Genomic DNA, 27,124 nt, shown 5'->3' on the forward strand with positions numbered 1-27,124 from the left:
CCAACCGGCCAGGGCCAGTGCATTACTTTTTAATAGCTGCATAGTATAATATAGAATTTAACCATTCCCCTCTTGGTACTAGACATTTGGTTCTCTAAAACTTTTCACTATTACAGATAAACCTTCAGAAAAACATCCTAGTACCACATGCTTGCGGGCATCTGGCCATATTTATTAATAATTACACTGCGTTTTTTTAAAGATGTGCTCTCCCAACACACACATAATCTATGTAGCCCTCTCTAAGCTATGAGGTTAATTTGTGACAAGTTTCTTATCAAAATGTTTGATTGAAGAACTAGCCATGTTTTCTTCATGTGCTCAGCCCCGTTTCAAGAGGGGACATTGCTCAGAGCTATCCCCAGGGGCCCAGTAGTGTGGCATCCTGCTCTCTTAACCTGTGTTTTATGGGCCTGACTGTCCTTTAAACCCTCTCATGTTCCACTTGCTGGAGGCAGGAAGTTGAATTCTGACAAATACCACAAAAGAACTGTAGAGTGTTTGGGTCAGTTTTTGTACAAACTGAAATCCTCCCCTCCTGCACCTCTACAGGTATATTTGTTTTCTAGTGCTGTTGTAACAAATTACCACAAATTTGGTGGTCATTTAAAAGAGCAGAAAGTATTTTCATAGAGTTCTGGAGGCCAGAAAAGTAGAATGAGTCTCCCTAGGCCCAAATCAAGGTATTAGCAGGGCTGCATTCCCTTCGGAGGCTATGGGAAGATTTGTTCCTTGCTTCCTCCAGCTTCTGGTAGCTGCTGGCATTCCTTGGTTTGTGGCCACATCCCTCCAATCTTCAAGGACAGCGTTACCAAATTTCTCTCTTTTCCATCATTACATAGCCTTCGTGTGTGTGTGTGTGTGTGTGTGTGTGTAAAAGCTTCCCTTTTCTCCCTCCTATAAGGGTACTCGTGATTGCTTTTAGGACTCTCTGGGTAATCCAGGATAATCTTCTCATCTCAAGATTCTTAACTGAATCACATCTGCTAAGACCCTTTTCCCAAATAAGGTAACATCTACAGGTTCCAGGAATTAGAACCTGATATCTTTAGGGAACAGTAGTCAGCTGACTTCAGTGGAATTTCCCAACCTCTTTTTCCGATATACTTTAACTTACTGCTGGGGCACACTTAATATTTCCTTTGAACTCTTTCGAAGAATGTATTTTTATTCATAAGGAAGGCAGAAATAGATATTATTTCACTCCATGCATTAAAAAACAGACTAGAAAGTCAAGGTCAGACAAAATCTCTGGCTGCTGAGCTTCTTAAACTGGAGACTACATAGCATGAACCACATGTACAACTGCTATAAGTTAAATTATAAATGTGCCTGGCTTCCCTTTTTAATTCGGAAATATTTAGCTGCATAATAGTGTGCATGTTCTAGTTAGGAGGAAGTTGAGAAGCCCTCTGTTCTACCTTACCTTCTGCAGATCAAACCACATCGAAACCATGAAATTTATTTTAGACGTGTATACAACTGTTCTACTGTTAGAAACAGTGGAGAGTGTTGGGCTACATTAAGGACAGAGGGCAGGAGAAGCACATACCTACCTCTCAGGTGGTTGGCGGTGTCAGAATACAAGGATGAGGTTCGTGAACACATGTTTAACTGTCAGTGTGTCTGCTCCTTCAGACTCTCCAGTCCTCCTTGTGAAAGGCCTATCACAGTTTTGGACATGGCCCTGCCCTTGTCATGTGAATGCTAATGTCTTGTACTTCCATTTCCCAATTTCATAGCAGACCTGCATGCTCATTAATTAAACTGCATCACTCAGCACTATTGTATGCATTCTAGGGTTTAGTCCAAAATGGCCCAAACTACTGTCTGTTTCAGCAGAACTCACCTTGGCCACTGCCTGTTGATATATCATAGAGACATTACTACAGCGATTTGAGAATGCAGACCAGGCAGGTGTAGAACACACTCCCTGCACAAAAGGGAGATGGGAGTGGCCCAGAGGAATGAGCACAGGGAGGTTTTGGCTCCTCATTTCAGAGAGTGGGAAATAGGTGGACCTGCCCCACCAGAAACAGAAGAGGTGATGTGACTGCCTGTCTTCTCATAAGGGATCTTGAATATGAGTGGCTCGAGTTAAAAAAATAGTAACAAGTCAGTTGAAATAAAGTAAAGAAAGTCCTGTCTATGGCTATTTTTTGTCACTTTCTAAGCCAGTGAGGGGAGTTAAAAACATACCAGAATGCCCACTTAACCAGATTGTCAAGGGTAAATGAAATAGAGTGATGCTTTGCTTCCCAGTAGACTAAACACTTACTTATGTAATCAAATCAATACATGCATATGGTTTTTTAAAAATTCAACTAATTCAGGGCCCTGGCCGGTTGGCTCAGTGGTAGAGCGTCGGCCTGGCATGCAAGGGGTTCTGGGTTCGATTCCCGGCCAGGGCACACAGGAGAAGCGCCCATCTGCTTCTCCACCCCTCCTCCTCTCCTTCCTCTCTGTCTCTCTCTTCCCCTCCCGCAGCCAAGGCTCCATTGGAGCAAAGATGGCCCGGGCGCTGGGAATGGCTCCTTGGCCTCTGCCCCAGGCGCTGGAGTGGCTCTGGTCGCAACAGAGCGACGCCCCGGAGGGGCAGAGCATCGCCTCCTGGTGGGCAGAGCATTGCCCCCTGGTGGGCGTGCCGGGTGGATCCCGGTCAGGCGCATGCGGGAGTCTGTCTGACTGTCTCTCCCTGTTTCCAGCTTCGGAAAAGTGCAAAAAAAAAAAAATTTTTTTTCAACTAATTCAGAAAGGGGTTTAATAAAAAAGTTACAGCTCCATTCCTATCCCCTTGCCTACCTCCCAGAAGTAGCCTCTTTAGTCTTACTATTTTGGCGGTTAAATGCACAACTTTAAATTGTATTCTGATAAGATAATCATTGATTCTGATTAGAATATACTGTTTTAACTCATTTATATTCTGCACTCTACTCTTTCTCCTTCTTCTCATTTTTGATGGTTCTATTATTTTTATTGTTTTATTAGTTACCTTTTTACTTTAAATGATATACTTCTATCTCTTGAATCACAGATGGTGAATTGCTTACTCAATATCCATTCCCCCTTCTTTCTCAGAAACAAACCCACTTTTGTTGAAAGCAGCAGTGTGTCATCTAAAAAACTTCACTTCTTAGTTTTCCTTGTGATAGAGACAATCTTGTCACTGTGTCTGGCCGCTGAAATCTAAGCAGAAGTTGTTGGGTGGGGCTTCAGGAAAGCACTCTATAAGGGGACTGATTGAGCAGGTGAGACTCTCTTGCCCTTCTCCCCTCTTTCTCCTTCTTATCTGGAACACAAATACAATGGCTAGAGCTGCAGCAGCCATCATGTGACCATGAGGCATCATTGAGGGTAGATTAAAGCCATGTTATAAGAATGACAGAAAAAAAGAAGAATAACAGAAACCTAGAGAGGTGCTTGAATATTGATGATATCAGAACTGCTGCACTATCCCTGAACTGCCTACCTTCCCAACTCATTTTATGCGAGAAAAATTAATTCCCCATCTTTAATGTGCTATTTTCCCCATATCTATTACAACCAGCTTCCTTTCTTGTTTATAAACTGTAATCAGTATGTCGACTCTTCATGAGGAAGAGGAAAATATTGTTACCTCTCCCCATCTACACATTCTCCAACCACTTCCCTCATGGTAGAGGTATTCATATGTTGCGATTATTTTTTTGTATTATTATTCTGTCTTCACAAGTAAGCATTCTCTGCCTTTTACTAGATTAACTATAAAAGTTGAACATCATTAAAGAGCATCTAAGTCATTTTGATCACATAAAGGTTCACTCCAGGGTCAAGTAGCCCTGGACCACTCAAAGGTAAATTCCTAATATTAAGGTCAAATAAATTTTCTTTTTTCATATTCCATCAAGGGCTTAAAATTAAGTCACATTTTAATTTGCACTATTTTTGACCGTGTGTGTGTGTGTGTGTGTGTGTGTGTGTGTGTGTGTGTGTGTGTTATAGTTGAAAGCAGACTTTTCATGTATTGATAACTTCAGTTTACCCAGCCTCTCAGCATTCACCTTTCTCTGGGAGGCCCATCTTTTCCTGTTCTGCCCTGAGCCGTTACTCTGCAGCCCGTAAACCTCTCATCCTAGTTTGTATCCCTTGTCTTCTGCTTTGTTGGGGGGTTTTTGCCACTGGTTTTCTGGAACACATCCTCAAAGAACTTTTTAAGAAAGAGTGCCTCAGAGGTCAACTTAGAGTTCATTTACATCTAAAAATATATTCTGTCTCATTCTTAAATGTTGGTCTCGCTAGAGAGAGAATCCCAGATTCCTAGTCGTCTTCTCTTGGAAATGTTGCAGGAACTGCTCGTTGTCTTTGTGTCTAATGCTGTAGATGAGAGATCAGATGCTACTTTTATTTTTATTCCTTTGTCTATGAACCTTGCTTTTCCTATTCCGTGGAAGCTTTTAGCATTTTTACTTTATTCTTAGTGTTCTAGTGTTTCAGATCAAGTGAATTATCAGTTAGGTTGATTCTGGTTGCAAGTCACGGGACACTAACTCAAACTGGCTTAATGTTTAAAAAGTGATGTATTGGTTCAGTCAGGGCTCTGGTTCTATTTCTCTGTAGTTCTCTGTGGTTTAGGCAACTGGGTAAATCTCAAAAAACACTCCTGAGAAAACAGGAACCAAGGAGTCAAGGCAGAGGTTGACGAGCAGTAGAGTGTAGTTGGAGCCTAGCATCAGAGAAGGCTTACCAAAGGAGATCTTTATTTTAAAATTTTAATTGTGGTAAAATACACATAACATAAAATTTTCTGTCTTAACCATTTTTAAGTATACAGTTTAGTAGCATTAAGTACATTCACACTGTTACACAACCATCTCTAAAACTCTTTCATCCTGTAACACCAAAACTATACCCACACACAGTACAATCACTCCCCATTCCCTCCTCATCCAGCCCCTGGCAACCACCATTCAAGCTTCCGTCTCTATGAATTTGATTGTTCTAGGAACCTTATATAAGTGGAACCATAGAGTACAGTATTTGCCTTTTTCTGACTGGCTTATTTCATTTAGCATAATGCCCTCAAGGTTCATCCATGATGTAGCATATGTCAGAATATCCTTCTTTTTGAGGACTAAATATTAGTCCATTATATGTATATACATTTTGTTTAGACACTTGGATTGCTTCTACATTTTAGCTATTGTAAATAATGCTATTATGTATATGGGTGTACAAGTATCTTTTTAAGACCCTGCCTTCAATACTTTTACATATATACCCAGAAGTTGAATTACTAGGTCATGTGATAATTCTATTTTTAATTTTCTGAAGAACTGCCATACCTCTGCATCATTTTCCATAACCTCTGTATTATTTTACATTCCCACCAGCAGTGCATGAGGGCTTCATTTTCTCTACATCCTTTTCCAACAGTTGTTTTCTGTGTTTTTTATAGTGTCATTTTGATTTGCATTTCCCTAATGATTAGTGATATTGAGCATCTTTTCATGTACTTAGGCCGTCTGTATATCTTCTTTGGAGAAATTTCTATTCAAGTTCTTTGCCTGTTTTTTAACCAAGATACTTGTTTTTATTGTTGTTCAGACCTTTTATGATGGCCTAATATGAGCTGAGTACCAGAGGCACAAAATTTAATAGGCATAAATGGGTAGAAAGGGCATTCTAAGCAGAGGGACCAGCAGGAGCAAAGGCGTGGAGATGACTGTGCTGACGTGTTCGGCTTCCTTGAGACACCAGGCTGTGTTGGGCTGTAGGCACATTAGGCCGGCAGGCAGCACTGAAGCAGGAAAGGCACAGCTGTCTCTGCCTGGGTTGATCCGGAGCAAGGAGGATGCCCTTCTGGGGAGCACTGGTTGTGAAGACAGTTCCACCAAATACAGAGCTGCCCTCAAGAAGGCCCCTGCAGTGCCTGAGGGGGTAGTGAATGCAGCTGAAAGGGGTGTGTTAGGGGCTCGGGGCAGTTTCCTCTAATATTGGGCTCTGAGCTCACAGTGTCAACCAACAATCATGTTTGTTCAAAATTTTCCCCACAAAACTCTCAGTACAGTTCCACATGGGAGTTCAATAGCTAACCCTTCCTAGATCCCACACAGTGGGGTTTCCTCAAGCGCAGGAACCGTCTCTTCAGCTACACCCCAGATGACGTAGCTGCCTGGACTTGAGGGACCACAGAATGCAGAAAGTGCCTGACTTTACACTTTGGACTCGCACTTGGTCCAGGGAAGTGCACACACTATCAGGGGAAGGCAAGGGCCACGGCCTCCCTCCTGAGGTTTACCTGTTTGGATGCTCTGGACCACAGGTAACCAAATACCTGACCAGCAGTAGCTGCAGCAATAAAGATACTTTAGCAGCTCATGTAATAAAGGCTGGAGAGAAGTAGTACCAGGTTAATGCCTTGACTTCAGTAGATCAAGTCTTTAGGTTGCCCTTTATCTCTGCAGTTCTTAGGCCTTGCTTTGTGGAGATAGAAGCGTTGTGGCAGTCCAAAGTGTCACACCCATACATCACAGTGTCCAAAGAAGGAAGGGGCAGAAAAAGGGCCTTCTCACCATTGCTCTTTTGTCAGGTGAGGAAATCTTTCCAAAAGGCCACCAGTCATTTTCTCTTACATCTCATTGGCTAGTACTGGATCACATGCTCACTCCTGACCAATGATGGCAAAGGTGATTGACTGCCATGGTGGGTGAGGTGCTGTGGTTCCCACGTGGATTCATGTCCATAGCCCATGAAGCTGAACAAAATCTGAATCTGTTAACAAGGAGAAAGGGAATGACCATGTTGCAAGAAGGACCAGCATTCTCTGCCACATCACACTGCTTCTGGAACATCGCTTATGGAAGTGAGCTTTCATAATTTCATTTTGGCTGCATTTTGTTTTACACATAAATTTTTATTTTATTGATTTAATGAGGCCAGCACAGGCAGGAGAGAGAATTCACATGAGCTGGAGGCCCGTGGGATGAAGCTTCACTGTTTGCATTTTAGAGCTTATACCTCCAGATGTCTGCATCTGGCTTTATTCTAACCTCTGGGCATGAAGTGCTTGTTAGTTCTTCTGGCCTGACTGGATTCTAGCTCTGTTCATTGGCTTGGAGGCCTCAGGATCTACTTGTTCCCCTGGACACAGGTCCCTCCTTGCCTGAGCCTCCCGGCAGCCTCTCTGCTCCAACTCCCAGGAGCCCAGTGCTTTTGGCATACACACTCGCAGATCACCATGTAGTACCATGGCCTATAAAAACAGCCATCAGCCAAAGTGTACCAGATAAATACTTCAGTTCTTCAGAAATTATTGAAGCAAATTAACCTCTTTGCTGGTTTTTAAACATATATAGTAAAGAGTCAACAAGTCCTGACTTTGTGGGAGGGCCCCTGGTGCAGGTCAGCTGGAGTGCTGTGCATGACTTGCTCAGAGATGGTTGGGCTTCTTGGACTGCCCCAGCCCAGGCTCAGTGAGCTGGAACACCGGCCCCACTGTGTCGCTGGTTCTGTGCTGTGCAGGGCTGGATGCACTCAGACAGATCGTGGCTTCACTTGGCCTGCTCTCGCAGGAATAGGTATAGGAATAAGTCAGGGACAGAGACAGATAGTGGCTTCACTTGGCCTGCTCTCGCAGGAATAGGTATAGGAATAAGTCAGGGACAGTGGTATCTCTACACACGGTGAGCACATGTGAATCCTATTTCCTGCCTCTGTAATGAGAAGCTTCCTCTTCCTAATGTGTCTAATGTAGTCTTAATATGTCTCTTTAGTTTATCTTCATGGCACCCCATGGATGAGTATTGGGTTATCCTCGTTCCATAGAGGACTGGAGAGCTAGTCAAGGTCATAGAGCTTGTAAACGCCAAGCTTTTTCCATTACAGAGGTGCCCCAGATGCAAGCACAGGGAACCTCAGTCCAAGGCCAGAAGTGCCCCTTGCCCTTTGCTGTTTAAGTGCATGTATCTTGTGTGCATGAGAAATGTTTTCCTATGCATGAGCTTTGGAGGAGACATGGACAAAGCATGTTCGACCCGTCCTTCTAGTGGATTCTAAAGCAATGACTAAGGGAGAAACAAAATAAGTTTTGTCTATAAACTGCCTACCATTTGGATCTAATTTCCAGTAACAATTATACACATGGTAAAATAGATGCTGGATGAACTTGGTTAAAATTTTTCATTAATCAGCACCCCACACCTGGCTCAGGTCTTCTTTAACTTCATAGATCACTACCCTGATTTGCAATTATCTGCTCATGACCGTGGTAGTCTGCTTATAGCTCAATAAAGAAGGGAAGATGGGCTGCTTGGCTTATAACTTCTGGAGGAAATTCTATTACATGAGGTGGGAAAGGGTTTCTCTGGTCTCGGTTATGTTATATACCCAGTGAAATTCTCAAGTAAATACCTACCCTTGAGCAGCAAGACTCTTGCCCCCTCGTCCCTGCTGTGGTTCTCTGGGCCACCGCCGGTCTATTCTGCCTTCCGAGAGCCTGGCCAGCTTCTCGCCTTTCTAATTATTTTGGGATCTTGCTGTCATCCTCCTGTTGTCTTAAGGAACTTGATAGCAGTGGCACCTTGTTTTCTTTTTTAGTGAAGAATGAACTGGCAAGCTAAACAAAGTTACCTTCTTTGTTAGAATATTTTTTTTTTTTTTTTTTGTGACAGAGACAGGAAGATAGTCAGAGAGAGGGACAATAGGGACAGACAGATAGGAAAGGAGAGAGATGAGAAGCATCAATTCTTTGTTGCAGCTCCTTTAGTTGTTCATTGACTGTTTTCTCATACGTGCCTTGATGAGGGGGGGCTACAGCAGAGCGAGTGACCCCTTGCTTAAGCCAGTGACCTTGGGCTTCAAGCCAGCAACCATGGGGTCATGTCTATGAGCCCGCACTCCAGCCGGTGACCTTGGGGTTTTGAACCTGGGTCCTCTGCATCTCAGTCTGATGCTCTACCCACTGCGCCACCACCTGGTTAGGCTTATATTTGATTTTAGGGCTGGCCCTAAAATTCAGTCCAAGGAAATTAGAATAGGGTGGAAAGCAGTTTAACAGAGCAGACACAGGGAGGAGGTGGGAAAGTAAGTGATGAAGCTTGTGAAACAGGTCAGGACCAGATTATAAGAAGCCATGGATGCCACGCCGAGTTTCAGCATTATCCAGAATGTGATTGGGTAGCAAGGGATTAAGCAGGGACCCGATATGCATGTTAAAGGTCCCTTGAGCAGCTGAGCAGAGGATGGATCAGAGGAGGTGAGACCAGAGGCAAGAGACAGTTTAAGAGGGCATTCAGATCCAATTGAGTAATACTGAGCCCGGCTCAAGGCGGTGACTGTGGAATTAGAGAGAAAGAGAGATGGATAACAAAGATATTGCAGAGCTGGAACTGACAGGCTGTCAAGGCCAGGGAGAGGGAAGAGCCTAGATGGCTGCCAGTTTTGTGACTTGGGTACTGGAAAGGCCATCGTGCCATCCCCTTGTCATCATTATGAACTGTTCTGCTCTTTGCTGCCATACAGGGAAGCCCCCAGGGCTATAGAGGGTATGGGACCGCCTCCCCAACCCCCTGTGGGCTCATTGCTCACCGCTGAACTGGAGCAGGGCCCTGGGCATGGACTCTGGATTAGGCTTGGGCACAAAAGGGAGAGGGTGCAAGAGTCAAATGGTGTGGACTCAGTATCCCAGAATGAGGCCCAGCCAAGGCAGCAGACATAGTTTATGGTATAAGAACAAAATTCAAGTTCACAAGGGTACTGACACCCAGATTGGGAGATAGACGCTGACATTGGATAGACCAGGAAGTGTTGGAAGCAGAAAGGGGGGTCAAACCTGGGGCTCTGCCATTGTGATTTGGGGAACATTTCCTCCTCAGTTGCTGCTACATGCCTCAGCCAAAACCATGCTGGGAAGTAGCCAGTGCTCTCTGGCTATCATTTTAACCTACTTTTCACTTTTACCTTGTTTCACAAGGAATAAGGTGAATATTCCCTATTCACTGGCCATGCTGCAGTGGGTCCCGTGGGATCCCTGCCCTCAGGGGTTTACAGTCTGGCAGGCAAGAAAAGTATGGGGACACAACAGGAAAGACAGTGTCACCTCTAAGAGGCCAGGGGAGGGAGCACTGACTTCGGGTGGGCCACCAGGGGAAGCTCTGTGGGAGGGTTGTCCTGGAAGATACCATTCTAGCTCAGGCAGTGGCGTAAAGAGAGGCCCAGGAGCAGGAAGATTAGGAGGACACAGCAGAGAACGGCAGGTGGTCTTCACATGGCGAGGATATGGAGCACAGGTAGGGAAGAGAGGGAGGTCAGGAGACAATTAGAAGAGGTAGAGTGAGGTCAGAATCTCCCTGATGCAGATAAAAGACATGGCCTAGCAAATAAATGCCAGCAGAGAACAAACTACTGAAAACTTTATCATTGGCTTACGGCACTGGTAGTCAACCTGGTCCCTACTGCCCACTAGTGGGCGTTCCAGCTTTCATGGTGGGTGGTAGCGGAGCAACCAAAGTATAAATAAAAAGATAGATTTAACTATAGTAAGTTGTTTTATAAAGATTTATTCTGCCAAACTTAGCGAAAATCCAACATAAAGTACTTGCTAAGTAATTATTATTATATGCTTTAACTTGCTGTAACTCTGCTTAATAAATTTTATAAAGTTACTTCCCTACTTTATAAATCACCATTACTGTGGAACCGGTGGGCAGTTAGAAAATTTTACTACTAACAGTGATACAAAAGTGGGCGGTAGGTATAAAAAGGTTGACTACCCCTGGCTTAGGGTAACAGCCCAGATTTTATACTGTGTTTGGTGCATGGTAAACACTCAGTAGTTTATCACATTAGTTCAAGTGATTGGATCCAAACTTTCAAACTGGTTAATCTGTTTAGCAGATGGGGGCCAGACTGGTGAGGGGAATTGATTTCAGAGTTCCTCACACCCTATCAAGTGTGGAAGCCATCACTGGAGGTGGGGTGGGGAGCTGTCCAGCCCACATCTATTTCCCTTCTCTGGAAACAGCATTGGACACTGGTGTGAGCTACAGTGACCATGTCTGTACCATGTGACCCTGTCCAGGCTGAGACCATGCCACCGCCCTATCCCTGTCCACCCTGAGATCTCATGTTCAGCTCTTCATTTATTCTCTGTGATGGCCTTGTAGCCTTCTGATAATCCCATGCTCCTTCACTGTTTTGCCTTTAGTGGAGGGGCACTAAAATAACCAAAGCTTGTTTCTCTTGTTCAGGATTTAAAATAAAAACAACTCTAATTGATACAAAAAGGTAATGGAATCCTATAGTGGCTAGGTCTTATGTCGGGGATATGGGCCACACTTGGAGGTTAACTGTATTAGAGGAACATGATGAAGAATGCAGAGTGTCATAGGTAACTGGCAGGTTTTGATCATGGGTGATTAGAAAAAGTGGAAATTTGTTTCAGAAAAGGGGCGCAGGCAGCTGGAAATCAGTGTGGGAGATGGGGAATTCTGTGTTGAACACAAGGAAAGGAAAGGAGCTAATATTTCTGGAGGACCTCCTATGCGTTGGGTGCGGTTCTAAGTAGGTCCGCTGCGATAACCATTATAGCCTGGGAGGTATGTGTAATTATAGCAGGTCCTCGAATGTCATCTTGTCATAACGTTGATGAGATGCCGTAGGACCTTAACTCTTGTTTATATCAATTAGACTGTAGTAAAACTGGTTTCATTATACACAGATTCATTTAAAGTTGCCGAACCTGTCAACAACATTAAGTAAAGACAATGCCATCTCCTTTTTCCATTTGGGTCACTGAGGCTCAGAGTGGTTGATTAATTCACTATAGTGGGCACAGGGCTGTACGCCAAATATTTCTGACTCTCCACCTTTGAAACAAGAGTACAATTGTATTTTCTAACTCACTGAGATTGGGTGTGATTGCTGGAAGTGACATGTGCCAATTTAAGGCCAGGCCCATACTCTTGGTGAGGGACCTTCCAGAGCCCTCTTTTCCCCGCTACGATGACTAACTAGATTCCAGGTGGTTACTCTCCATCGGCTTGAGTCCTAGATTAAGGGACAAAGGTAACACAGAGCAGAGCCCCCAAACAGCATGAATGTGTATATAACAAGGACATGAAGTAAGCCTTTTTTTTTTTAAGTAACTGATATTGAGAGGGCTGTTTGTTAATGCACCTCACCTGGCTTCTCCTGACTAGGAGTCAGGGTCACTCAGCAAGTGCTAGTTGGCTTTTACTTCATTTCTACCTGGCTTATTATTAAGCTAGTGCCAGATGGCCTTCTGTGGACCTGTAGGGCCCCATAAGCAAGGTCAGGGCTACAGATATAGGTGTCATCTACACAGATGTGGTAAGGATTACAGAGAAATGGATAGGAATTATATCTGTGAGCTTTGCAGTGAGATGCATTTTTCTCCCTCCCGTTCTTTTTCTCCTGAGGGTTTGTGGTTGGCTCTACGTGCCTGCTGCTAAGTAGGACATCACTGCTGCCTGCCAGGTCTGGTGGTTCAGAAACAATGGCTTGAGCTTGTTGACAGCTGCACACTTATAACATTGCTAAAAACTTCATAAACTCTGAAGGCTGGAAATAGCCCAAGTGATTTGCGGTTTTGCTCACTTGTAAATGTTTGAGTATTGTGTCCACAAATTGCAAATTGAGTAACTCAATTTTGAGGCACAGCTGTTATTTGGAAAAGACCCATCTAGAAACTCAAACTCCTTGCAGAATGATTGTGCTTTATTTTTGTCAAGTATCAGAAAACTATTAAGCTGTCAAGCCATATGGAAAAGGCCCACTCGAAGCTAAGTGCAACAGTGCACCATAATGAACTGCATTTGGGGGAAGGAGATAGGACAGAGTCTGGTGTTTGTGGTCTACAGAAGAGCGGGCTTGCTGCTGCACATTTCAACCTTCTAGAGTCCTGAGTAAGGATTTTTCTTCCCATGAAAAATTCATATAAAAAATTAAGTTATGGTCGATTTTTTTCTGAGATGTATTTTCAAAAAATATCCATTTGAGTTTTGCATATAAAATAGTTTTAACTGGGGCAAGAGAAACGCCTAAAAGTGTACATACCTTTTCATTTCTTTATATACTAATTCAGTCAACATTCATTAGGTCTTAGTACATCAGTTAAAATGAGGCAATAAAATTAGCTGCTATAACAGGAAAATAGGAAATAATGATTGCTTAGAAGATTATTTCTCTCCCAGGTAAAGGAAATCCAGAGATAGGCAGTCTGGAGCTGGTATGGCAGATTCAGGGTCATCAGGGTCCTTGCTTTCTCTTGGCTTAATCTCTGTCAAACCTGGAGTTAGTCCTCCTCAGGATACAAGAGAGCTGCCATACTCCAGCCATCACATTCTAGAGAGCAGGAGTAAGAAGAGAAAGGCACGCCGTTTTCTCTTGAAGAGAGTTCCTGGAAGTATCACTCACACTTCTGTTCATAGATTACTGGCCAGACCTTAGGCACAGGGCCTCACCCTGTTGCAGAGACTAGGGAATATAGCAATATGCCAGCTAAAGACAAGGATTCTCTTACTAAAGAGGAAAGGAAAATGAATATTGGGAAGTTACTTGCAGACTCTGCCCTATGTTAGGTCTGAGATGTTTGTTCTTTCTACAAAATTATAATCTTAAGTATAGGCACTAAGTTTTACTCACCTCTAAGGCAGTGGGCTCCAACAGTTTTTGGGCCATGGACTGGTTTAATGTGAGAAAATATTTTCACGGACCGGCCTTTAGGGTGGGACAGATAAATGTATCACGTGACCGAGACAAGCATCAAAAGTGAGTCTTAGACGGATGTAACAGAGGGAATCTGGTCATTTTTAAAAAATAAAACATCGTTCAGACTTAAATATAAATAAAACGGAAATAACGTAAGTTATTTATTCTTTCCACAGTACCAGTTCGTGGCCTGGGGGTTGGGGACCACTGCTCTGAGGCACTAGCAGAGTGGCTGGTAGGTTTTTATTTTAATTATCCGCTACTTTGCACACCTCACAGCAGATCCCAGGTACTTCTCACCGTCTACTTGCTCTTCTATACTTTCTTTGTTCTAAGTTATAAATCATTTGTGATTTGGAGTGTATTTATTCTTCATTATCAGAAGATGTTACTTCTATCAGAATGACATTAAACTACCTATGCCTTTGTTTCTCAATATTAATGCTTAGTTAAGTTTCTGTGATATTTAGAGCTCAGTGATTATAGTTAGAGCTAGATGGACAACTATATCAGTGGGCCGTGGTAATGGCCTTCTTTGGGGGCACACCCACATGGTACATCTCCCAGGCTGAGGTGGTCTGAGTGAGCTGCCTAACAGGTATGCGTGTGGGAGGGTGCCGACAGGTTTCTAAGGGATACTAGGCTTTGATAATTGGGGAACATAAGATTTGTGGGGCCTGCCTGACCAGGCAGTGGCACCGTGGATAGAGCATTGGACTGGGACACAGAGGACCCATGTTCGAAACTCTGAGGTTGCCAGCTTAAGCACGGGCGCACCAGCTTGAGCAAGGGTTTGCTGGCTGGAGTCCAAAGGTCACTGGCTTGAAGCCCAAGGTCACTGGCTTGAGTCCAAGGTCACTGGCTTAAGCAAGGGGTCACTCTGCTCTGCTGTAGGCCACTGGTCAAGGCACATATGAGAAAGCAATCAATGAACAACTAAGGTGCTGCAACGAAGAATTGATGCTTCTCATCTCTCTCCATTCCTGCCTGTCTGTCCCTATCTGTCTCTCTCTATCTTTCTCTCTCTCACTTAAAAAAGAAGTCGTGGGGCCTTTTTTGTGTGTGCTGGTAAGGGACATACAGAGACATACTCCCATGTACACCCTGACCAGGATCCAGCCAGTAACCCCCATCTGAGGCGGATGCTCGCAACTGAACTATATATTTTTAAAACATGAAGAGGAGGCTTACAGAGCCAGACTCAGCACCCAGGCCCAGCATGCTCCAATCAATTGAGCCATGGCTATGAGAGGGAAAGAGAGAGGGAAAGGGGAGAGGGATAGGGGGAGAAGCAGCAGATGGTCACCTCTTCTGTGTGTCCTGACTAGGAAACCAGGAATCGAACCTGGGACTTCCACATGCTGGGTCAGTGCTCTACTGCAGAGCCAACTGTTCAGGGCCATTGGGCCTTTTTTGGACAAGATGAGCAAGCAGCAGATGTGGGAATGGTGAATTCTGTTTAAAACATAATGAAAGGAGGCCCTGGCCATCTAGCTCAGTGGTTGAGCATCTGCCTGGTGTGTGGAAGTCCTGGGTTTGATTCCCGGCCAGGGCACACAGGAGAAGTGCCTATTTACTTCTCCACCCTTCCCCCACTCCTTCCTCTCTGTCTCTCTCTTCTCCTCCCACAGCCAAGGCTCCATTGGAGCAAAGTTGGTCCAGGCGCTGAGGATGGCTCCATGGCCTCCGCCTCAGGTGCTAGAATGGCTCCGGTTGCAATAGAGCAATACCTCAGATGGGCAGAACATCACCCCCTAGTGGGCTTGCCGGGTGGATCCTGGTTGGACACATGTGGAGTCTGTCTTACTGCCTCCCTGCTTCTCACCTCAGAAAAATACAAAAAAAAGAAACATAATGGGCCCTGGCCGGTTGGCTCAGCGGTAGAGCATCGGCCTAGCGTGCGGAGGACCCGGGTTCGATTCCCAGCCAGGGCACATAGGAGAAGCGCCCATTTGCTTCTCCACCCCTCTGCCGCGCTTTCCTCTCTGTCTCTCTCTTCCCCTCCCGCAGCCAAGGCTCCATTGGAGCAAAGATGGCCCGGGCGCTGGGGTTGGCTCTGTGGCCTCTGCCTCAGGCGCTAGAGTGGCTCTGGTCGCAATATGGCGACGCCCAGGATGGGCAGAGCATTGCCCCCTGGGGGGCAGAGCACCGCCCCTGGTGGGCGTGCCGGGTGGATCCTGGTCGGGTGCATGCGGGAGTCTGTCTGACTGTCTCTCCCTGTTTCCAGCTTCAGAAAAATGAAAAAAAAAAAGAAAAAAAAAAAAAAAGAAACATAATGAAAAAAAAGATAAAGAGCTAATACTTCTGGAGAACCCCTATGGGCCAAATTCTGTGCTGGGTGGGTCAATTCCAATAACCCCCATGACAACTCTGGGAGGCTCAGGACTTATCTCTATTTCCATGTGACTCACTGAGGCTGGAACTCTTCACCAGAATGTAAGCACAACTCTTCCCTTCCAGCTGGGTTGAAAGAATCATGTCAATGTGTGTAGTTTTCAGCACAGTGCCTCGCCTGTCACGTAGGGAGCCAGATAGCTGTCACTCAGTTGCACCTTCCTGCAACTATCGAAGATAGTCCCAACTCCTGAGGGTAGGGTTGCAAGAGACCTCATTCCATTCCTTGGCTCCTTCCAATCTTTTGCAAGTTCTCAAAACTGATGAACTGGGCTGCCTACTTCCCTGGGAGTCTCATAATTGGGATGAGGGCTTAATTGGCATGTTTGTTTCCTCCAAGGGTTGGCTGGCAGAGGATCCTCACACCAACAAAGAAGGCTTGCTTTGCTTTTGTTCTTAGCAGCGCTGTGTGCCCATAGCAACAGCGGGTGTATCCAACAAAGTTGAAAAGAAAAAGTGCCCGGAGTTCACATGAAGGTTGATTGCCCTGGGGAAGTTGATACACTTGTACAGGTGGAAATGAGTTTACTGGGTCCTGAAAAATGTGCTTTTCAACTCCACAAATACAAGGTGTGGCAAAAGTAGGATTATAGTTGTTCTCATGAAAATAATACAATATTTAATAAACAGTAATAGAATAAACACTGAGTTTTGTATACTCACACCGAACTGACTTTTGTCCCACCCTGTACAGACTGCATCTTTTGTTTTCTTTAAGATGAGTGGTCCGGTCAGGTGGTCTGTGTAATGAAAGATGTTTGTAGAATCCATTTCCATTCTGCCCGAAGCCATCTGCTTTATGTCTATAATAAACAGGGATGTTCTCAGCCACTTTCCCGAGCTAGGTCCTGTTAGAGGCGCTCACCACAAGGAGGGGGTAAATTGACTGCCTCCCAAGCGGTGAGCATTAGCACACTACATCCTCAGTGACAGGTACTTAACCTTCCGGCTCGCCTTTCCTCTTGTGTCTGCAACAGCCTGTGACAAATGGGCCGAGGGGCACATGCTTAGTTAGAATTTAGTACTTTTGGGGCATTGGCCAGCATCACAATGCCTGGTGATTGAGGTGAAACTAGGCAGCAGGGAGGGCCATCCTCTGGGAAGCTGGGGACTGCCTGACCTTCACCACGCAGAGGGGTCCTGGAGATAGCCATCCTGGAGCTTCCTGATGCACCATCATGGCAGCACTTGAGAGCTCTTTCCAAGACAGGAATATGAGTGAGTCACTCCCCTATTGAAAATCCTTCAGAGACTTCTCTCATCGTCCAAAGGGTAAAATCCTCCACAGACCCCTTGGATGCCTGCATGATCCTTTGCACCCTCTGCAGCCTCGTCTTGAGCCACTGACATGTCGGCTCATACCCACACATGGCCACATCGACGTGCTTTTAGTTCATGTCAATGAACCTTAGGTAGTGGTTTCAGGTCCTTTACAGTGCTGGTCCCTGTGCCTGGCACACCCTTTAACATCCTCCTCATCAGCTCAGTTTCTGAGCCTTTCCTGCCCTAGCTCCAAGGTCAGTTCAGAGAGCCAGTCCCTAAATAGGTGAGTGTATTTTCGTATGGCTGCTGTAACAAAGTGCCACAAATTATTAGCTTAAGACAACACAGTTTTATTTTATAGTTCTCTCAGAAATCCGAAATCAAGGTGTGTCAGCAGGGCTGTGTTCCTCCTGAAGGCTCGAGGGAAGAATCTGTTTTCTTGCCAATTCCAGTATCTAGAGGCTGCTTGCACTGCTTGGCTCGTGGCCCCTTCCTCCATCTTTAAATATCTCCTCAGCAGCATAATATCTTCTCTCCTTTCTGGTCACTGCTTGGTCCTTACCTCTTAATCTATCTGACACTCATGCCTCCTTCTTATTAGGACCCTCATGATAAATTGGGCCACCTGGATAATCCAAGCCAACCTCCCCACTTCAAGATCCTTTAATCACATCTGCAGAGTCCCCTTGCCTGGCAAAGTAACAGTCTGTTATAGCACACCAGCTCTCCAGGGCAGAGGGATGACCTTGGTGGCCATGTGCAGGAGACTGGTGTGTTTCTGTTGGTGGGATCCTGCCCTTGAGAACGGTACAACAGGCAGGAATGTCTTCTTTGATTGCAGCCTGAGTCATGTGGGGTGGGGCCTTAGGGAGTAGTCTTAAGTTTCTCTAGGAAGTTAGAAGGTCAGATGATATCTCTGAAAGGCCCTGTCTGTTGACTGTTTGGGACAAAACCAGAGAGAGAAGGTCATCTGAAAGGGATGATGTGTGGCTGGGGACAGTCAGTCATTCTTTCATTCATTCTACACATTTCCTAAGACCCTGTGCGCTAGCAGTGCAGGAGTTGTGGGGACCTAGGTGAACGGGAAAGCACCCTGTAGGAATTCCTCTTCTACTTGGGAAAGAGTGACTTGGAAACAAAGAAATGATGGCTCTATGGTTGATAAAGAAAGGAAGTGATCAAATGTATAACAGATACATTAGCATGATGGCAGAGGGGGACTTTGGGTAAAGACTCCAAGGAGAAAGCCATGATGGCAGGGGTGAGGAGGGCTGTTCAGGTGCTTGGAACAGCACTCACAGATACAAAGAGAAAGGAAGCCACGTGTTTTATTTGAGGAGCGGGATGAAATGCTGTCCGGGTGACTCCAGAATGGGAAGAAGTACACTGGAGAGAGTGTCAGGGCCAGAAGTAGAATCTGTTTGCCTCATCTCCAATTTAATGATGAATTTCAGGAAGGCTTTATATTGCCTTCTCAGCTTGTAAATTCTTCAACAGCAATTATTGCTCACTCTGTGGACCTCCATTAAATGCTTCTTGATGAGAAGCCTTTCCCAATTGCAAAAAGTCTTCCACACTTGCTGTGTCTCACTAGGTATTATTAGATGATAGGGCAGATGAGTCACTTTGTGTGTGTTTGTGTGTGTGTATGACAGAGACAGAGAGTGAGACAGAGAGAGGGACAGATAGGGCCAGACAGACAGGAAGGGAGAGAGATGAGAAGCATCAATTCTTTGTTGTGGCTCCTTACTCAGTGAATGAACCCTTACTCAAGCCAGCGACCTTGGGCTTCAAGCCAGCAACCTTTGGGCTTCAAGCCAGCGACCTTGGGCTTCAAGCCAGCGACTTTTGGGCTCAAGCCAGCGGCCATGGGGTCATGTTTATGATCCCATGCTCAAGCCAGCAACCCTGTGCTCAAGCTGGTGAGCCTGTGCTCAAGCCGCTGAAGCCAGTGACCTCGGGGTTTTGAACCTGGGTCCTCCACATCCCAGTCTGATGCTCTATCCACTGTGCCACTGCCTAGTCAGGCAAGTCACTTTTTTATGAGATGCTTCTGGCCTTGTGTCTGATGAGATTTGCACTCAAAACAGAGCCTGAATTATTCTCCTAGGGGACCCTTGGAATGACTCCATTTCAACCCTATCATCGTATTTCTCTAGGTTTGGGCTTGGGAGGGTGTATAGTTGAAGTGTGTTAGAGTATATAAATGATGCAGGTACACTGACCTCATTCCTGAGCCTGGGACTGTGTACTCACTGCCTCTTCCTGTCTGAAGTGCTGCCCAGACAGGGTAAGTCACTGTTAGAGCAGTGTGGCTCAAAGCGCACACAGCAAGGAAAGAAAAGAAAGACACTTATTAAATGTCATTTACTCTTCTTCCCAACATTACTCTTCGTTGCCGTTGATGCCACCATTAAAACAAATGTTTACAATTTCTGGGAACTTTTGGAAAAATGGATCAAAACCCCAGGTTACCTGAAATGCAACAGTTACATGTTTTAATGGCCCCCCAAAATTATATTTTGTCAAAGTGAAATAGAGTTTTGAAAGGCTTCATAATAGTTGTAAAAAACAGACAGCCTCTTCAGATAACACTCATCACAAGACTGCTCTTGTGAATAGCTCAGCACACTCTGCAAATAATATCTCATTAAATCATCCAGCCTCCCTGGGAAGAAGCTAGCAGCAGCGGCTGGCAGACTGCTTTCTTCTCTTAGAGCAGGGGGTGTTCTTGCCGCCTCAAAAGAAGCTTGCAGAAACCACAGCCCACCTAGGTGGAGAGTTCTTTTTATCTTCACGCTGAAACTCAGAATATATCCAGAACTACTTTTCTGCACTAGGCAGTGCATTGGCCTTCTCAGCACCGGGATGCAGGTCTGCTCTCCAGTGGCCAGCCCTTTTCAGTCTTCACTGAGCCCTACTCCGGGCCCGGTCTCTGCTTGAAGCTGACCAGGCAGTGGAGCAGGGGATAGAACGTTGGACTGGGACGTGTGGAGGCCCCAGGCTTGAAACCCTGAGGTTGCCAGCTTGAGCATGGGCTAACCAGCTTGAGCACGGGGTCGCTGGCTGAGCATCATGTGATCACAGACATGACTCCATGGTTGCTAGCTGGAGCCCAAAGGTCGCTGGCTTGAAGCCCAAGGTTGCTGGCTTGAGTAAGGGGTCACTTGCTCTGCTGGAGCCCCTTAGTCAAGTCACATATGAGGGAGCAATCAATGAGCAACTAAAGATCTGCAATGGCCCTGGCCGGTTGGCTCAGCGGTAGAGCGTCGGCCTGGCGTGCGGGGGACCCGGGTTCGATTCCCAGCCAGGGCACATAGGAGAAGCGCCCATTTGCTTCTCCACCCCCCCCTTCCTCTCTGTCTCTCTCTTCCCCTCCCGCAGCCAAGGCTCCATTGGAGCAAAGATGGCCCAGGCGCTGGGGATGGCTCCTTGGCCTCTGCCCCAGGCGCTAGAGTGGCTCTGGTCATGGCAGAGCGACGCCCCGGAGGGGCAGAGCATCGCCCCCTGGTGGGCAGAGCGTCGCCCCTGGTGGGCGTGCCAGGTGGATCCTGGTCAGGCGCATGCGGGAGTCTGTCTGACTGTCTCTCCCCGTTTCCAGCTTCAGAAAAATACAAAAAAAAAAAAGAAAAAAAAAAAAAAAGATCTGCAATGAAGAATTGATGCTTCTCATCTCTCTCCCTTCCTGTCTGTCTTCTCTCTGACTCTCTTTGTCTCTGTCAAAAAAAAAAAAAAGAACACATTTATGAGTTCATCATTTCTGTAGTTAAATATACAGATATGGCTTAACTCTGTCTTCTGACTCAGAGTCTCTCATAAGACACAGGGCTGCAGTCTCATCTGAAGACTCAGTTGGGGAAGGATCCATTTTCGCATTCACTTACATGGTTATTGGCAGGGTTTAGTTCCTTATCAGCTGTTTGCACCAGAAATCACGTTCAGTTCCTTGCCTCATGGGGCTCTCCCTGAGGAAGCTCACAGCAGGGCAGCTGACTTCACCCGAATGAGCAAGTGAGAAAGCAGAAGAGGGAAGCCTGTGTCATTTGGTAACTTCTCTCAGAAGGGGGATTCTATTCCTTTGTTGCATTCTATTCATTAGAAACAAGTTACCAGTCCAGCTCACACTCATGGTGAGGACACTACAGATGAATCCTGGGAGGTGAGGATCACTGGGGACCATTTTGGAAGCTGCCAGCAGCAAGCACACTGCCACCTCCTTTCTCCTTCTCCTCTGGCTTGTCACGCGGCAGTAGCAGCAGCATCTTTATTATTGTTGTTGGTATCATCCTGCAGCCACAGTGATATTTATTAAACACTTCTTATAAATCAGACACTTTCCATATATAGCTCACTAGTCCTCATAACAGCCGTATAAGAGTAAGTAATATTGTCCCCATCTTGCACATTAGGAAGCTAAGGCTCAGAGAGTACTGTGATTTGTCCTACATCACACAGCCAGTAAGAGGTAGAACCAGGAATCAAACCAAGGCCCAGCTCCAGTGCAGCTCTACACCGCACTCTAGGAAGCAGCATGTTTGTTGTAGGAGGGCCATGTCTGCAGCCTGCCCCGGGGGCCCATGCTGCTTTCTGCTTTCCTTTAACTTCACCAGGGCTAAAAGCCACAGAATGCAGAGATAAGAGGGTGTGCTGGGCCCTCTCAAAGTGCTTGGGCCCCAGATAAAGGACAGCAGATGAAATCAGAAAAGATCTGTAAGTTAGGTAATAGCCCTGTAACAATATTAATTTCCTGATTTTAATTATTGCTCTATAATTAAAATGTGCCTTGTACATGTAACAAGTACAAGTCATATCCCTGATCATATACCTGTAGTTGAATTTAAGAAAATATCTTTGTTCTTGGAAAATATATACTAAAGTATTTATATAATAGATAAAGAGGTATTATGTTTATAGCTTACTCTCAAAGGTTTCAGAAAAAAATTATTTGTAGGTCAATACATGTGCACATGCATGTGTAGAGAGAGAGAATGAATAGTAAAGCAAGTGTGGTAAGATGCTGACATTTGGGGAACCTGGGTAAAGGGTATAGAGGAATTCTTTGTATAAGTTTTGCAACTTTTCTTAAAAGTCGGAGATTATTTTAAAATAAGTTTTTTTAAAAAGTACTGATCTACTCTGGAACCTGAGTTCTACTTGGAATATCAAAGATGACATTATAGGGGTCTTACACATCTCCTTTTGACCTCAAAGAGACTCATCGGAGACCAGAGAAGGTACAGAGCTTACAGCAGAACGTGATCTCTGTGGTCAGGCTGTCTGAGTTTCATTCTGGCCCTGCAGCTTCTAGGGTCCCTGAGTCATATAAGTAAGTCATATAAGTAACCATTCAGGGTTTTTGAAAGGATTCGGTGAGACTAGGAATATATCTTGATGTAGTGCTTCGCACAGTTCCTGGTCATGGTAAGCCCTCAATACATGGTGTTATTGTTATCAATAGCTCCTCAGTCATCTGGTAAGTGAGAAGTAATGTCCTGTGTGTGGTTTATACTGATCTGGACAGTTGTCTTGGTGCTAGCTCCCTGACATGAGTCTTTGTCTCCATAAGGCAAGGTGGCCGCTGCAGCAGGTGTGAATGCGCCTGACAAGATGAAAAGCCGAATCCCTGTGGTACTCCTGGCCTGTGGCTCCTTCAACCCCATCACCAACATGCACCTGCGCTTGTTTGAGGTGGCCAGAGACTACCTACACCAAACAGGTCAGTCAGCGGGCCAGGTCCAGCGGAAGAACTGGTAGGTTGTGCCTTGTGGAGCTTTCCTGGCTGCTGTCATTATCACCATTATTAAAAATACTCGGTTTATTCATTCACAGCATAACTGGTGGCATACATTTCTCCCATCATATCCCAAAGACTCATGCCCCTTGGCTGTGTGACAAGTACATGTAATATATCTGGCCATGTAGTTGAATCTTTCTCAGGGTTTCCCCACACTCTGTCCACCTCATGTTGCCCGTGATTTGCTAAAGACACTGAGCACTTTATAGAACCTGTGTCTCTGGTAGGGCATCCTTCCTGATGCTCCCGTCACCTGCACAGCCAGGTGAAGAGGTAGCATGTGTCCTTGAGAACCTCTGCTATTCTTTAGTGGGTAAGAAAACATCTGCAGTTGACCCTTGCACAATGCAGGGGTTAGGGGCACTGACCCCCATGCAGTTGAAAATCAACATATAACTTTTGACTTCTCCCACACACTATTGTATGGAATGCCTATACACTACTGCTAGGAAGGTGAATGGTACAATGGCTGTGGAAAACTGCTTGGCAGTTTCTTACAAATTGAATGTTTACCGACCATGTGATTCAGCTGCTTCATACCTATTTACCCAAGGAAATGAAAGGATATGCTCATGCAAAGACTTATGCATGCATGTTCACAGCAGCACTAAGTATGATGACCCCAAACTGGAAACAATCCAAGCATCCATCAACATGTGAACAAACAGATGGTATTGTATCCATGCAATGGAATATACTCAGCAATAGAAAAGAATGAACCAAAAACACAGATGAAGTTCAATTATGCTGAGTAGAAGCCAAACAAAAAAGAGAATATACTATATGTATTTCATTCATATAAAATTCTAGGAATTGCAAACGAATCTAGTGACAGTGAACAGATTACTGGTTGAAGGGTCAGGAGGCAGCATGAGGCAGGAGGGAAGGATTACCAAGTGGCCCAAGGAGTTTGGGAGGTGATGGATATTTTCATTGTTTCAGTTGGAGTGTTGGGTTCATGAATATATCAAAACTTACCAAATTATACCTTTTAAATATGTGTGGTATATTGTATGCCAATTATACCTCAATAAAAAATACCAAACTTGGCCTGGGCCAGTTGGCTCAGCAGTAAAGCATCAGCCCAGCATGTGGAAGTCCCAGGTTCAATTCCCACCCAGGGCATACAGGAAAAGCACCCATCTGCTTTTCCACCCTTCCCCGTCTCCTTTCTCTCTGTCTCTCTTTCCCTCCCACAGCCATTGGAGCAAAGTTGGCCCAGGCGCTGAGGATGGCTCTATGGCCTCTGCCGCCTCAGGCACTAGAATGGCTCTGATTGCAGTAGAGCAACGCCCCAGAGGGCCCGAGCACTGCCCCTTGGTGGGCATGCTGGGTGGATCCCGGTCAGGTGCATGTGGGAGCCTGTCTGTCTGCCTCCCTGACCCCACTTTGGAAAAATACAAAAAATCCCAAACCAAACTTAAAAAAAAAGAGGACTCTATAAGGTTGCTTCAGTCATATATAAAATAGAATAAATTCTATAGAACAAGTGATCCCATTTCTTTTTCTTGTGACAGAGACAGAGAGAGAGGCAGAGAGAGGGACAGATAGGCCCAGACAGACAGGAAGGGAGAGAGATGAGAAGCATCAAATCTTCGTTGCGGCACCTTAGTTGTTTATTGCTTTCTCATATGTTTCTTGACCAGGGGGGCTACAGCAGACTGAGTGACCCCTTACTCAAGCTAGTGACTTTGGGTTCAAGCTGGTGAGCTGTGCTCAAACCAGATGAGCCTGTGCTCAAGCTGGTGACCTCAAGGTTTTGAACCTGGGTTTTCTGTGTTCCAGTTTGACGCTTTATCCAATGCACCACTGCCTGGTCAGGCATGACCCAATTTCTTTAACAAATAAACAGCAAGAAATAAAGAGGAACTAGAAACTGTGTAATTCAACATATAGATTTAAAAAACATATAGACCAAATACCATGCATGGGCCTTATTTGAATCCTGATTCAAATCAACTCTAAAATGGTAATCACGAATTGGGGATTTCTGAACAGACTAGATATTAGATGGTATTAAAGAATATTTGTTTAATTTTTAAGGTCAATAATTGTGGTTCTGTTAAAATAAAAAGTATCCTTCTTACATGACCAGGCTGTGGCGCTGTGGATAGAGCCTCGGACTGGGAAACAGAGGACCCAGGTTCAAAACCCCAAGGTCGCCGGCTTGACTGCAGGCTCATCTTGTTTGAGCACAACTCACCAGCTTGAACCCAAGGTCGCTGGCTTGAGCAAGGGGTCACTCAGTCTGCTGTAGTCCTCTGGTCAAGGCACATATGAGAAAATAATCAATGAACAACTAAAGTGCCTCAACGAAGAATTGATGCTTCTCATCTCTCTCCCTTTCTCTCCCCCTCTCTGTCTCTATCATTAAATACATACATACATACATACATACATACATACATACATACATACATAAAGTGTCCTTCTCTCTTAGGAATAAAATATGTGCCCTTGGTCTAGCAAGTGTACTTCACAAAATTTATCCTAAAGCAAGTATGTGGGAAAATGAAAATATTTCTATTTGAGGGAAAGAAGGAATATGCTCCCTATATATATTTTAAATAGTGTAGAATAATGTTTTTTCAGAGTGCATAGCTTCTGCTTGGCTTGACAGAAACAGATCTTTGACTCTTAGCCACTGAGTGGCTTTTTCTGCCAACTTTGACTCATCAGAAATGCCCCTGGGTTCATGGGCATTGTCCAGTGGTGGGATTCAAATAATTTAACAACCAGTTCTCTGCCTTAATGACCATTTTAAGTATAAAAAAACAATATACTAAAAGGTAGTTTATTATTTAATACTTAAATAAGAAAAATATAAGAGGTACACAAAACTAGATTATAAGAATTTTAAAATATTAATGGAAAATATTAAATAATACTCATAATATCTCAGGGGAATTTTGGGCATAATACAAAGCTGGAACAAATGACAGCTTGTCACCCCCTGGTGGTTTGGCACTTTTTCTCTTTAGGTTATATGTTTGTTTACTGAAGCAACAAATGTGAAGGAATAAAAATGTAGTATTTCATCAAAGGTATAATGGGTTTTATGAAATGAATAAAATATTACAAGCACAGTTCCATCATATTTTTTTCACCTATGGATGGAATGAACATTACTATAGGCACTTAAAATATGCTGTTGCTCAGATGAACATTAAAAAAAAGTAAGGAATGTAAATTTGTGATTTTCACATCGGGCAGCTACCCAGGCACCCAACCGTACAGAGAGCCCTGATTACAAGTGCCATTTTAACAAGCAGTTTGCCGAACTCGACTATTTTCTTTTTACCTTCCTTTACTTGAAAGACTGTTTGGGAATAAGATGTGGGCCAGTAGGAATGTGTGGTGTCCATGGATTTTCTGTATTTTAGTGTCGTCCTTTAATCAGAAGCACTTCTTTGCCTTGCACTGCGTGCTGTGTGGGGCCCTCATGGAGTGGATTCTCAAAGGCTTGGTGGACGAAAATGTGTAGTGGGTGTGGGTGGTTTTGCAAAGTTCATTTGGGATTTTTATTCTTGCTTTGCTGATTTTTGACAGAAATGCTTCAACCCAACATATGACTTGTCAATAGCATCAGACATACCTAAAACATTTCATTGAATATATTAAGACTCGAGCCTGAGTTTCTCTTAAGATGTTTGATGTATTCCCAGTAGTAAGCAGTTGTTTTCCCAACATGTAGTCACAAACTTACTAATAGAAGTTGAATTCGGTTTGAATTCTGTTTTCTGTTATTTCAACGGTTTATTATTTCTAGTCAATATAATTTGGCCATTCGCCTATATTTCAAAAACAGTCCACTTGTATTTTATGTTTTAAATAAAATTTTCTGTCTGTTTAATTAAAACTTGTACATTAATTATTGTGTAGCACCTGTTTGTTTTTGTATCTAGCAAACTCATCATTCTTACTATTTGCTAGGTAGTGTTCTAAATGCATTACATGAACTCATTT

General features: G+C 44.6%; 1 protein-coding gene across 3 annotated transcripts in view; it reads left to right on the top strand.

Moving 5' to 3' along the window:
• Positions 1 to 27,124, top strand: part of NMNAT3 (nicotinamide nucleotide adenylyltransferase 3) — a 129,863-nt gene that overhangs the window by 45,433 nt on the left and 57,306 nt on the right. For all 3 annotated transcript variants that reach the window (XR_010747261.1, XM_066352045.1, XM_066352046.1), the window contains exon 2: positions 22,931 to 23,080. Coding sequence is in view for 2 of the 3 variants with exons in the window: in XM_066352045.1 (XP_066208142.1) it covers positions 22,972 to 23,080 (109 nt within the window). In the remaining variant the exon portion in view is untranslated. The remainder of the gene's footprint in view (positions 1 to 22,930; positions 23,081 to 27,124) is intronic.

Source organism: Saccopteryx leptura, chromosome 10, assembly GCF_036850995.1.
Source record: "Saccopteryx leptura isolate mSacLep1 chromosome 10, mSacLep1_pri_phased_curated, whole genome shotgun sequence".
Lineage (NCBI taxonomy): Eukaryota > Metazoa > Chordata > Mammalia > Chiroptera > Emballonuridae > Saccopteryx > Saccopteryx leptura.